The sequence below is a fragment of the Telmatherina bonti genome, assembly GCF_933228915.1.
Source record: "Telmatherina bonti genome assembly, chromosome: 3".
NCBI classification, from domain to species: domain Eukaryota; kingdom Metazoa; phylum Chordata; class Actinopteri; order Atheriniformes; family Telmatherinidae; genus Telmatherina; species Telmatherina bonti.
Window position 1 is genome coordinate 5888676 of NC_136621.1, and position 14218 is coordinate 5902893.

General features: G+C 46.6%; 1 protein-coding gene across 1 annotated transcript in view; it reads right to left on the reverse strand.

Annotated features, from left to right (window-relative positions):
* Window positions 1–2125: 2125 nt before the first annotated feature.
* The window catches only part of lcor (ligand dependent nuclear receptor corepressor), a gene marked incomplete at its 3' end in the record, with an annotated part of 96131 nt that continues 84038 nt past the window's right edge, over window positions 2126–14218 (reverse strand). The window contains 4 exon segments of the mRNA XM_079264497.1: window positions 2126–3248; window positions 10643–10733; window positions 12533–12648; window positions 12650–12953. Coding sequence (XP_079120623.1) covers window positions 2126–3248; window positions 10643–10733; window positions 12533–12648; window positions 12650–12953 — 1634 coding nt within the window.

Consider the following 14218-nt stretch of genomic DNA (forward strand, 5'->3'; position numbering starts at 1 on the left):
GTTTTTGTCTTTTTAGCACGGAGGTTGATGGGAGGGAAACAAAGAGTCGTTTGGGTCCAAGCTGCATCTTCCTCAAAGTCTTCAGTCACTAAAGCTTTTTGATTTCATCAGTCTACCCTCGTCTTCCTCCTCTTCGCTCTCTGCTCCCAGAGAAGAGCTACACTACATGCACAACCTCAAACTTTTCTTCCTCGTGGTTTTATCCTCCTAACTTTCTGAAAGTGCTATTTTATACCAACGTCCGAACCCAGCTGCAGTGTTTTCTGTTGTTTTTTTGTGATTCAGTAGCATTTTTTTTTTCCCCGCGCGATGGCACTGCCATAATAAACCATGTGGCCAAACCACGGACAAAGCATTAATGAGAGACGTGTCTTGGCCTCTCTGTCTGTTATAGGTCCAACAAGAAATCGTCATATTTGTAACCCACATCATCTGTCTCAGTTACCCTGAGTTAAAAATGAGGAGAGAAAAAAAAAAAGCATAAAACACCCAGAATCATGGATTGGCTTTTACATAGTCAGTCATAATAACTTAAAATATATTAAAATCTTCCTCTCCCTCACCTGATAACCAACCCTCCCCACTGCATATTACCCACCCACCGCCCCGTAATGAACAACCCTCAATAAATGCACATTGTTTCATACATAACTGCCTTTAAAATCATCTAATCATCTAAAAGTTTGAGGGAGAGAATTTTTTTTTTAAACTTATCAGCTAAGCCGCTCCCGCTTAGCATCTTTAGAAAAGAAAAACCACAAAAACCCATTAGCAATATGTCGTTACTAGCTAAGACAAGCTAAAGTGTGTTAGCCTGGGCCAGCTAAAGCCTTAATAGGAGCTCGATAATGAACTGGATAGCAGCACAGTTTCACATTCTGATCCTAAAAGGCCATAATCCAGTAAGATCTCCATGAGGGGTTGAGCTCACTTTGGTCACCATGTGGAGTGTAACCTGCAAGTGGCTCCGCCTTTCCAGGATCAGCAGTGACAGACTGATGGAGGTCCATGAGGTAGCATCCCGCCTTAAAAACAGCTGATCCATAATCAGAGAACCCTTCGAGTTGTCCCTTGGCAAAAAAAAACAAACAAAAAACAAAACAAAACCAAACAAAAAGAAACAAGAGGGTGCATTCAGAGCGTCCTACATCTGAATATGAATCAGCACATGCAGGCAATGTGCACCTCTGACCCATTGCAAGGTTGCGTCTGGGCTTCAGAAACAGACCATAATAAGTGCATGATGCATGGGCAACAATGCCGAGGTAACCTGGTCTGCAAGCACCAGACCCAAAGTGTAGTGCAAAAGAAAGCAAAACAAATCAAACAAAAAATAGAGGAGAAGAAGTTGATTATAGGAGTCAGTAGTGTCCACGAAACTCACAAACATGCATCCCTGAATGACTTTTATGTCTTCTCGCGATCAGAAGAGGACGGGTTTATCTTGCTTTCGTCCACACAGATTAGTAGAGTATTTTTTTAAGGAGGAAAGAAAAGGTTTGCAGTTAAAGCATCACGGCTACCTGGTAATAAGAGATGGGTTTGATTCAGAACCCCTGGGAGGAATACCAATGACATGATTACACCTTGTTGGCTTTAAATGGAATAGATGGTTCACTTACCAATTTCCCAGCTATTATGCCATGAGAAAGGATAAGGTAAAGGGACTCATTTGTCAGTTTTTCTTTTTAAATTTTCAGCCATCCCTCAATTTTTTACTCCCCCAAAAATCAAATTCCTCCAAAACTGCATTTAGAAGCAGCAACGGAGCATCAAGTTCAGAAAAGATGGGGTTTTTTCGGGTTTTGGGCAGGGGATCATGGGCAGGGGATCATCAGCATGCTGTAGGAAATTTCATTAACTGTCATTTAACTTCTGTCTTTATAGTTGCATTTGTTAAGCCCCTGGATATAAAAGCTAAACAAATGCTTGTTCAGCGTTTCTCAAACGCCGCCGCTTATAAACTGTCCGATTGGTTGTTTCTGTCCAGTTTGTTTTTAAGAATCTTCCTCATTTTATCCCTGCGTTTGTGCTCACCCAGATACTGCAAAGTAGATTGGCACAAATAAAGCCCCATCCATTTTAAAGTTAAGTCACGTGACTGAGGTTTACATGTGTAAGTAGTTTAGTCGATTGGTTTGAAATCGTCATCAGTCTCCTCTTTTACATTGTCCTTGAGCTCAGCAGCCAGCGGCAGGCCGTCGTCCCGCGGGGTTGTGGTGGGCGTGTTCTCTGTCTCGGCGGGAAAATCCTGGCCTCCCGCTTCCATCTTCATCATCAACTTGAGCTTTTTCTTTGGGGGGTTCTTCAAGGTTCCCATGCGCTCCTTTACCTTGTACTCAAGGGTGCTGTGTGGGATCCCATACATGTTCTGTGCCTTGGACACACTCATCTTCCCACTCATCACTACTGCTATGGCTTCCTCCAGAATCTCGCTGTTGTACTGCCGATAACGGCCCCTCTTCTTCCTCGGCTGCTTGGAGCTCGGGTCCCCTTCCACATCTGAGATAGAGTACGCTGGCCCGGAAGAAGAGTGGTCCAGGTCAGAGCTCCAGTAGTCTGCTGCCCCATCCAGAAGGCTTCCAAGACTTCCTCCCCGGCGGTTCTGCTTCGGCAGGATGGCTCTCAGCTTCCGGCTCAGAGTGTTCTCCCCATGGCCACCTACTCCCATGGTACCATAACCATACAGCTCGGAGACATGGGAATCCCAGGAGAGATCCATTCCCCGAACCTGGGGGATCTTCAGGTCAACCGGTGGCGAGTGGCCTTGCTCTCTCTTGCCCTCGCTGTGGTGGTGTTGGGCCTTTGAGACCTGATTGTGGCCGTGATGTTGGAGGGAACTCTTAACTGAGAAGGCGCCGTGGTGGTTATGGTGGTGATTCTCCAGGAATGTAGGCAGGTCTTTCAGGTCACTGAGAGCTCCACCAGCCTGCTTCAGCTTCATCAGGCTTTCGAGCTGGGCCTTGCTTCCCCAAAACGAGGAAGAGCCCTTCTGGCTAAGCAGCGACTGGGACTGCCCGTGATTCAGAAAGCCAGATGACTCTAGACTAGCCAACGAAAGAGCCGTCGGCTGGCTCAGAAGGCGGTGCTTTTGGCTGAGGAGCTCCTCCTTGATGCGCAGCGAGCGGGCCATCGGGGGCTTGAAGGAGTTGACGTAGCTCTCCCTTAGTCCATCCTGCAAACTTCTATGCAGCAGGCCGTCATCGTCCTCCACCTCTGACAGGGTATGATCTGCTTTGAGCAAACGTCTGGATGGAGAAGAAAGACAAGATGCAATTAGAGATCTGTCAGACTGAGGTGAGATGAACAGCTTCACGGTCTTTAGTCTCTACTTGATTTGAGCCTGAAAAGGCCAAACCATCCTTTGCTATGAGTGATCCACCTGTGTTTTCTCTGTTAAACTACACATAGAAGTTGACTCTTTTTAATTTCATCCATCCATCCATCCATCCATCCATCCATCCATCCATCCATCTTCTGCTGCTTATCTGGGGTCGGGTCGGGGGGTCAGCAGCCTAAGCAGGGAAGCCCAGACTTCCCTCTCCCCAGCCATATTTGCCAACTCTGTGGGGGGGATCTCGAGGCGTTCCCAGGCCAGCCGAGAGATATATTCCCTACAGCGTGTCCTGGGTCTTCCCCGGGGTCTCCTCCCAGTGGGATGTGCCTGGAACACCTCAGCCGCGTGTATACAAGATTTCATTCTTTAGGTCATGACCCATAGCTCATGACCATAGATGAGAGTAGGAACGTAGATCGACTGGTAAATCGAGAGCTTCGCCTTCTGGCTCAGCTACTTTTTCACCACGACAGACCGGTGCAGAGTCCGCATTACTGCAGATGCTGCAATCTCACGGTCAATCTCACTCTCCATCCTTCCCTCACTCGTGAACAAGACCCCGAGATATTTAAACTCCTTCACTTGAGGCAGGACTTCACTCCCGAAGTGAGGAGAGGGCAATCCACCCTATTCTGGCTGAGGATCATGGTCTCAGATTAAGAGATGCTGATTCTCATTCCAGCCGCTTCACAGTCGGCAGCGAATCGCTCAAGCGAGAGCTGGAGATCACGACCCGATGAAGCCAAAAGGACCACGTCATCTGCAAAAAGCAGAGATCCAATCCTGCCGGATCCCCTCAACACCTCGGCTGCACCTAGAAATTCTGTCCATATAAGTTATGAACATCGGTGATAAAGGGCAGCCTTGGCGGAGTCCAACCCTCTCTGGAATCGAATCCGACTTACTACCGGCAATGCGAACCAAGCTCTGACACCTGTTGTACAGGGACCGGACAGCTCGTACAAGGGGGTCCGATACCCCATACTCCCGGAGTACCCCCCACAGGAGCCCCTGGGGGACATCGAACGCCTTCTCTAGATCCACAAACCACATGTAGACTGGTTGGGCAAACTCCCATGCCCCCTCCAGGACCCCAAAGAGGGTATAGAGCTTGTCCATTGTTCTGCGACCAGGACAAAAACCCACTGCTCCTCCTCAATCCGAGATTCGACTATCTGACTAACCTTTCTCCTGAGAATCCCTGAATAGACCTTACCAGGGAGGCTGAGGAGTGTGGTCCCCCTTCTTAAAAAGGGGGACCACCACCCCAGTCCACCAGTCCAGAGGCACTATCCACAATGTCCATGCAATGCTGCAGAGACATGTCAGCCAGGAGAGCCCCACAACATTCAGAGCCTCAAGGAACACTGAGCGGATCTCATCCACACCAGGGGCCTTACCACCAAGGAGCTTTTTGACCACCTCAGCGACTTCAGCCCCAGAGATAGGAGAGTCCACCTCTGAGTGCCCCAGCTCTGCTTCCTCGTCGGAAGACGTGTTGGTAGGATTGAGGAGGTCTTCAAAGTATTCCCTCCATCGACTCGAGAGACGTTCAGAGTTGAGGTAAGCAGCTCCCCATCTCCACTGCACACAGTATTGACAGAGCAGTGCTTCCCCCTCCTGAGCTGCCAGATGGTGGACCAGAATCGCCTTTAAGCTGTCCGGAAGTCTTTCTCCATGGCCTCGCCAAACTCCTCCCACACCCGAGTTTTTGCCTCTGCGACAGCCGAAACCGCATGCCGCTTAGCCTGTCAGTATCTATCAGCTGCCTCCGGAGAGTGAGATTGCAGCATCTGCAGAAGGCCCGATAGGACTCCTCCTTCAGCTTGACGGCATCCCTCACTGCTGGTGTCCACCAACAAATTCTGGGCCACGACAGGCACCACAGCCTTATGGCCACAGCTCCGGCTGGCCGCCTCAACAATAGAGGCATGGAAAACAGCCCATTCGGGCTCAATGTCCCCTGTCACACTCGGGACATGGTTGAAGCTCTGCTGAAGGTGGGAGTTGAAGCTCGCTCTGATGGGGGACTCAACCAGATGTTCCCAGCAGACCCTCACAACACGTTTGGGCCTGCCAGATCTGACCGGCTTCCTCCCCCACCATCTGAGCCAACTCACCACCAGGTGGTGATCAGTTGACAGCTCCGCCCCCCCTCTTCACCCGAGTGTCCAAGGCATGACGACGATACGACTACTAAATCAATCATCGAACTGCGGCCCAAGGAATCCTGATGCCAGGTGTACATATGGACACTCTTATGTTGGAACATGGTATTCGTTATGGACAATCCATGACGAGCACAGAAGTCCGACAACAAAACACCATTTGGGTTCGGGGGGGGGGGGGGGGGGGGACCATGCCTCCCAATCACTCCCCTCCAGGTCTCACTGTCATTGCCTACATGAGCACTAAAGTCCCCCAGCAGAACAATGAAGTCCCCAGAAGGAGCACCCTCCAACATTCCCTCCAACGACTCCAAAAAGGGTGGGTACTCTGAACTGCTGTTCGGTGCATAAGCACAGACAACAGTCAGGACCCGTCCCCCCCACCCGAAGGTGGAGGGAAACTACCCTTTCGTCCACCAGGGTAAACCCCAACGTGCAGGCACCAAGCCGGGGGCTGATGAGAATGCCCACACCTGCTCGGCGCCTCTCACCATGAGCAACTCCAGAGTGGAAGAAGGTCCAGCCCCTCTCGAGGGTACTGGTTCCAGAGCCCAAGCCATGCGTGGAGGTGAGTCCAACTATATCTAGCCGGGACCACTTAACCTCGCACACAAGTTCAGGCTCCTTCCCCACCAGAGAAATGACATTCCACATCCCTAGAGCCAGCTTCTGCAGCCGGGGATTGCACCGCCAGGATCCCCGCCTCTTGCTGCCACCCAGCTCACACTGCACCCAACCCATTTGGCTCCCCCCGCAGATGGTGAGCCCACGGGAGGGCTTTAATTTCAGTCAAACTTCAAACATTTCAAGCCACAGCTGCCAGAAATATGAGGCTAAAATAATGTAAAATTAAGGTATGAATAGATAAAGCAGCACAAAGAGAAAGCAGGAGTTTGATGAGAAATAACACACAGATCAACAGTGACCAAGCCTCTTCTCATTTAAAAACAACACAAACTATTTACATGTTTACACTTTTCTCCGGGTCTTTTTTTTTTTTACTACTTTCAGTTATTTATGCTACTTTTTAGCTACTTTCCTGACATAAACATCCCCAACTCAGCTGCTCTTTGGCGCCACTGGGCATAAAAAAAATGTCTTCTTGGCTTTATTCCAACCATAGAGGACCAATATTTTCCTCCTTTTCTGCTTGCTTGTTGGCCTCTGGCTGCTCCTGATTGGACATTAACATCAGTTTAAGCTCTCTGATTGGTGGAAAGTCTGACAGGATGTGTCTTCATCATCATGTCCATGTGAAAATAGAGTTCTCTTAGCAACATAGTAGTGATGGTGATGAAGATGTGATAAATAATGGTATCATCATGGATCATGGTGGATTTACCATCTAGAATCTCTGAATAAACACTACATGTTATGTCTGGATTGTGAACTTCCTGAATGGGTAGAAATGCTGGAAAACATTCGTAGACCAGCTGAAGGATCACATACACATAGGATAAGCCAACATAGCTGCCCCCACACCCAATCGCTCCTGAGAAACTGCTGATGGAACATGCGAAAGTTTGTGGATGCTGGAGCTTTAGGGCTTAAGATGCCGTTTGTTTGCGTTGGATTATTAAAGGAAGACTTACATTCTCAAGGCCTCCTGTCAGCTTCCAGTTTTTCATTCATTTTAAACATGTTTACATGCTGAGGGCCTTCAGCTGAACTGCTGCGATCTATGTACCTGCAGCTAAGTCTCTATAGCAACCTTGGAAAGGCTCTCTGCACAGCACTCCCATCGGCTCATAGCAACAGGAAAGAGCTGAACCTGAGGGAAATACAGCGCCTCGCTACTGGAGATGCATTCTGTGGAGCTGCAGAGCGTCTACGATGCGGGGAGTCCTCAGCAGGAGCTCTAAGACAGATTATCTCAGTAGGCTGTCTCCAGCTTGTAAACAATATCAGGTTAATGGACTCTCAGGAGCGATATGAGCGTCCAGTCATCAGAGAGGCTGCGGCTGTGTGTTTTTACTGACTGCATGAGTAAAAAAGTGTCCCAGACAGTGCTAGACTGAAGCGTTGCTTCCAGGTCTGAGGTGGAAGTTTGCACACTTAGTGTTTGAAAGTTTTTTGTTTTGTTGTTTGTTTCTGCAGAAAAAAAACATTTTGTTTCATCTTTGTGTATTAAATATTTGGTGATTTATGTTTTAAGGATTTTTATGGATTTTGATTTTAATGCTAAAGTCTAAACATTCTTTTACTTCTGCAAACTAATAACGTCCAACATTTCCGTTTACGATTAAACTCCCAGCAGAAAAACAACTGCATCAGAATATTCTGACACTTCGGGAAATGTAGTCAGAATAATTTTTGTAACTGTAATCCAGCCACTTGTAGTGCACACCAACCTGCCAGGTACTTCAGGGCTGCTTTGGAACATAAACTGGTTTCAGTGGGAGTGGAATTGGAAGCTCTGCCTGTAGTTAATATTACATGACCTGATCATTAGACGCACCAATCAGATCTCGGCTCGCGGTCTCCGAGCCTCAGGACACTCTGCTAGTTTCAGCTTTAGAGGAGACTGAATCTCTGCATTTTATGTGACTGTTGTCGGGGTAAAATACTATAGAGTCAGAAGCTCTGCTTGTTGTCTGAAGCAAATAAAATAAAATAAAATAAAATAAAATAAAAAATACAAAAGAAAACAGAATAAATAAAATAAAATAAAAAACACAAAACAAAACTGTGTAAAATAAAAATAAAAAAAAATAAAAAATAATAATACAAAACAAAACAGAATAATAAAATAAAATAAAATAAAAAATGAAGGTTTTGATTTCTGGTTAATTAAAATGTAAAGGAAGATTTTAGTCCAGATTCAGTTCCGTGTTCCTGCTGGATCAAAGCGGCGCCTCTGTGGGGGCAGATTTTCTGTGCCCACACATGCTCTCCGAATCGAACATTTCCTAATCTATATTTGACCTACAGATCAAAAGTATTCCTGAAAAAGCTGCAGCAATTAATGTTGACTGTTTATCACCGAGTGCGATGGCCGCTGCTTCACACATGACATTAAGGCAGAGGATGTGCGTCGATAAACAAGCGGGATGCAGCGCAGGAATATCGAGACAGCCAGAGACAGCAACTGCTCTTCAGGAGAGGAAAACAGTCAGACTGTCATCTGGTCAGATTGGCAGCTGGACTCTGACCCCGGGATGCAGAGGGGGCGGGGGGCGGCGTGAAGCAGAAATCCTGACACACAGAGAGGTATGTGGAACTGGAAACAACTGGAGTACGGACAGGAGGTGGCAGGGACTGTCTCAGGATGCTACGTTAACCCGTTAAGCCGTTGCTGCTGTGAGAATTTCATCTCCAACATGTTGGAATATTTGCCTCAGCCGATCAGAGCTCGACTCTGTAACGCCTGTAAAATCAACATTTGTTGGCGAAGAACACAAAGCTCGACTGTGGTGGGATTCTGGGTGTGACATCTTCTGGCTGCGGAGCTCGACATGTTGGCTGCTCCATCGAAGCAACTTTAGACTCATAAAGTGGCTTTGACTGACAAACTGGGATCCGCTTTGCTGGAACAGTTCTGAGACGCTGGACTCCGCTTCAGGACAGCTCCAGTTCACCACGGTGCAAACTAATCCGATCAAAGCATCTTTCACTTGTTTTTCCTATCAGTTCTGGGGAAGTTTTAGCTACCACGGTGTTGGATCTCTATTCCCAGTCACCGGCATGGAGACGAAGGCCAAAGCGGACATGAGGCGCTCCCTGATGGAGTTGGCATCTTTCAGCAGGACCTTCCTGCCCTACCCCACACAGAGTGAAGGATTTCATGGCGACAAACAAGGTACAGGTCTTGGAACGGCCTGGAAATTCAGACTTAAATCCAATCGAGAATCTTTGGTCCTTCATGAGAAACAGACTCGGAAAACGGACTGCACTACGAAAACAAAACTAATTGAGGCCAAAATTCATGTTTGGTATAAAAAGTAGAAATCCAGAAGACTCGAAACCTAGTTGATTCCAAGCCAAATCAGGTTCAGGATGTTTTAAAGAACAAGGGTGTACGACTGGGACAATATGCTTTTCCATTCTATTCGATTTTTAGCGATTTTTTGGGTGCCAAGTTTATTTAAATTGTGATTTCTTAATAGTGATGATTTTAAACAGCAGACCAGTGAAAAAGTTGCATGATGACAAAGTTTACAGACTTTACCACGATCCAGATTTCCTGAACAAATAAATAAACTGTCAGTTTGTAAGATTTACTCAGCAGCGATATCTCTGAAGCAGCTGGTTGAACTTCTACTCTTGTTCCAGAAACTGGAACTGAAAATGAAAGTTCTGGTTTGAGTGTCTGTTGTCTTGCTGCTGCGCTACGTTTGCCTGTTAGCTCAGCATGGCGTCTTGCTAGGCGGGCAGCAACGTTAGCCGTCTTACCGCTGTGTCTTACGCTACATGCGCAGAGTTTATAAACATCTTTCCACATGTCCAGCTCTACTTTTCCCTTCAAGGCAAATAATCCTAAACGTGTCGACACTTTGACTTAAAATGTGAGGATTTATCTCTGCGTATTTTAGCAGATCATCGCCATCCCCTGTCTTCTGTTTACGTGTTTTCCAAACCGGATATAACGTCATGTTACTAAACAGTCGAAGAGAAACGTGTTGCCCCCTGCTGGATAAAAGTGGGAACTTCATCTTCATCTGGCATCTAAACAAAGAAACATTTAAAATGGGGAAAAAAAAAAATCGATTTTTGACCAAACTAAATAAATTTTAAAATTGTAAAACAAAAAAAATCTAAGCTTTTATGTGAATCGATCATTTCATCCACCCCTAGTGGACATACTTCCTATTGAAATGTAAAATGAGAGTTGAAACCCAGTTAATAAAGGTTATAATTAACTGTTTCCTGGTTCTTCTTGTTTTTTCTCTTGATCTGAATAATTTACAGAAGAGTGTATGATGACCCAGACGCATGCCTGGGAGAGGAACTCCATGCACAAACACTGGGTGTTTACTAAATGCAGGAAATCCTGTAACATTTCTGTTTGTCCTGCAGTTTTACGTCCCAGAGAAGCGAGTTTAATGTGAGGAGGGAAAAAAACGACCACATGCAGAGACCAAGATCCTGGCAGAAACCCGGCACGAGTCAAACACCACGAAATCTGAACTACTCGTACCCTTTGGCCCCTGGAGCCGGGTTGAAGCTGGCTGGGGTTCTGGGGCTGCCTCCACTGTGGGTCTTCTTGGTGGAGAGGTCCAGGACACCGTCTGAGGAGAAACGGTTTCAGATCTTCAGCAGAGATAGAAAAAATGGATCATGATCACATAAAACTCAACCATGAGCAGCCCACCCATCAGAGCTACGACCCGGGAGACGCTGCGTGTCCGTCAAACATGTTTCATGGTTTCAGACTTACCTGAGCAGGAGGGCTGTTACCATGGCAACCGTGTCATACATCTGTCTGAATGTCAGCAGCACTGAAGTCACTTTTACAACTTCGTATTTACTTCAGCTGAAATTAATATGGTTTTTATTTGGTTTGGAAACAGAATCAAACACTGACTGAAATCTCTTCTGAAAACCGATCAGGATGTTTTTTCTTTGTTGACGTGACGGTCTGGACCTGGTCTCTCATTTCTCATGACCATAAATCTGCACGTGACGACCAGCAGGGAAACCAAAACGCTGGAAGGTCAGAAGGTCGCTTGGTAAAAACTGAAACTGGAACGACGAGCGCAGAGATGAACTGGGAAGACTGGGTCAAATCCACGACCTTGTGACCTGTCAAGCCCAGACAACCCCATATGGACACGGCGCATGAAGCGCCGCGCTAACCTTCTGGGGGAAGACATCAGCTGATGTGAGAAAGGAAGAGTCGTTTTGCACAAAGGAAATGAGGAACGTGACCGTGTGCGAGGTGAGGTGGGCGGCGACCTGAAGAAATGATGCTAAAACATTACGACTTTCTCTGAGCTGGTTTCACCTCAACCACGATGGAAACACGTCATTGTCTCATTTATTTGGTTTGTTCAAATAAAATACGGCGACATTTTAATATCCTGCTGGTACAAATTCTTCCTTTTGTTTCTTTTCTGTTGAATTAGTGGCAGAAATGAGATATGGAGGAATCCTCGCCGTGTCAGGAGGCGGACACACCTGAACTGGATGTTCTCTTATCCGCCTGACTTCACGGTTAACCTGCGGTTCTCTGCAACACGAAGTCAGACTACTTGCCTGCTCTGAGCAGCTTCTGGATAACCAGAACCAGAACCAGAACCTGACCGGCCAGCTGTCTGGGTTCAGACGACGTGGCTGCATGGATGGTGAGAGAAGCGCAGAGGAGAATAAAATGTTTTTAGGCAGAGACGCATCCTTCTGCTTTAAAGTATGTTTTCATAATTCTTCTTGACCTGAAAAGTTTGTTTCGTTCCGTTCGGGTCTCGTTAGGAAAGTTGAGGTTAATAAGAGTCCCGCGCTGCGTCGCTGCAGGACCACGTGCCATCGCTGCAACGACACTAAACACGCTCTCATGCTGGAACTAGTGGGTTAAACCTCAAGTAAAAGGAAGAAACTGAGGAAACATCTGTAGAAAAGTAATCAGAGTACTGCTCATTTATATCATCCAGTGAACAAACATTCATGCATTGATTGTTCTGCCAGGATTCCTTCCTAGCAACAGTTGCTTCAGCAACAGTATCTGCTGGACCTGATGATGCATTCACTGGCGATGGGAATGTTGTCATTTCAGCAACAGCTCCAGTTTACAACATGTTACAGTAGGACCGGGCGATATGATGATATATATCGTCTGGACGATATATATTTTATCGATTTAACGATAAAATATCGTTTCATACGAGGCTCTGTCGTTTACGCCACAATAAGCTGCTTTACTGTAGTATTTTACATCAAGAGTGTATATGTGTGCGTGTGTGTGCATATGTGTGTGTGCATGTGTGTGTGTGTGTGTGTATTTGTGTGTATGTGTGTGTGTGCATGTGTGTGTGTGCATGTGTGTGTGTGCGTGTGTGTGTGTGTGTGAGACTGTGTGTGTGTGTGTGCATACCCTGCTGGCGGGGTTCCGGGTCGGTCTGACCCTTCCTGACGGTGAGGTCCAGCGGGCCGTCCTGGTCGGCCATGAGCAGCTTGCTGAGGACGGGGTTCTGTGCAGAGGCAGCGGCCCCCCCCCCCTCCCCCCGTACCATTGCTGCTCTGGGTGCAGGCGGGTGCTGAGGCGGCAGCAGCGGGGGCGGGGCTGACGCCCACTCCCGGGGTTGGGGATGGCGAGGAGGAGGCAGACGATGGCGGGGAGCTGGGGGCCAGAGACACCGCTCTCGGCAGGCTTTGGTCCTTCATGGTGCCGTTGGGCGGGGGCGGGTCGTCCTGAGTAGTTTTTGAGGTATATTCGGCAGCGAACTGGCGGATCATTCGCTGCATGATCTCACGAGCCACTAGAGGAATGTGGGGGTCAGAGAAACTTGGGAGGTCTGCGGAGGGAAAACACAGAAGAGCAAACATGTCAGCGTCTCGTCCTCGAGGAATTTGTCCCGTTGTTGCTTCGTTCAGCCGCTTATTTATCCCATTTCATCCTGAAAATGTAATCCTGATGCTCCGCTGGAGTAATCCAGAAATCACTCTGAAGCAGCCTGTAATCCTGCCGATTGGCTGCGCTGAAAGCAGCATGATATCAGTACGTACAGCAGATTACGCTCCTCAGCGTTCCGCCTCATTCCCGTTTCACCTCGCTTCTTCTCAACTCTTTATTCTACTGGACTTCGCTGAGCGGGACACAAACACACCATCGGTTTCCTGATGACATCATCACTTCCTGATGACATCATCAAGCTGAAGAACAAATTCAGAATTCCTAAAATATCCACTTTCTGTATGAAATAAGAGAATACTGAAAAAAACGTAATCATACTTGTTGTCATGTTTATCGCCATGGGAACCAAAGCAACCAACCATCAGACAACGCTGGCGGGAAGTTGCAAATCTGCAACTGAGTAAAAAGACTTTTCTGTTCCCGTAGCAACAGAGAAAAACAGGATTAAAGTCTGACCAGTGGCTTCATGTTGCTGGTTTATTCTCCAAGAAAGCAGGAGATTTAAACACAGCAGAACTTCTCTTTACTGTAATGTATATTCAAATAAATACTAAGAAAATAAAAAAAACACAAATAAAATTCATTCATTCATTTATTTTCCTAACTGCTTAATCCAATTCAGGGTCGTGGTGAAGTTGGAGCCGATCCCTGCAGTCTCTGGGCGACAGACGGGGTACATCCTGGACAGCTCGCCATCGCAGAGCCACACAGAGACACAACCACTCACTCCTACGGGCAGTTTAGAGAAACCAGTTAACCTAACATGTCTTTGGACGGTGGGAGGAAGCCGGAGAGAACCCACGCTTACACAGGGGGAACGTGCACACTCCACACATAAAATTAATAAATAAATATAAAAATTGAAATCAGTCACTACATAAATCAATAAATCTTAAACAAGTCATGCAAAAATAAGTAGAAACTGAAAGGAAATAAAAAGATCAAATAAAAATGAAAATAATCCAAATAAAATCAAGTAGAAACATAAAAATAAAATAAAGTAACCAAATAAATCAAATCGAGTGAAAAAATCTAATAAATTACTAAAGTAATAAATAATAAAAAAACAGAATAAAAAACTATTAAAAAGGTTATAAAATATTGTGAATAAATAAGTAACGTTTGGTAAAGTGGTGGCTTCCTCCT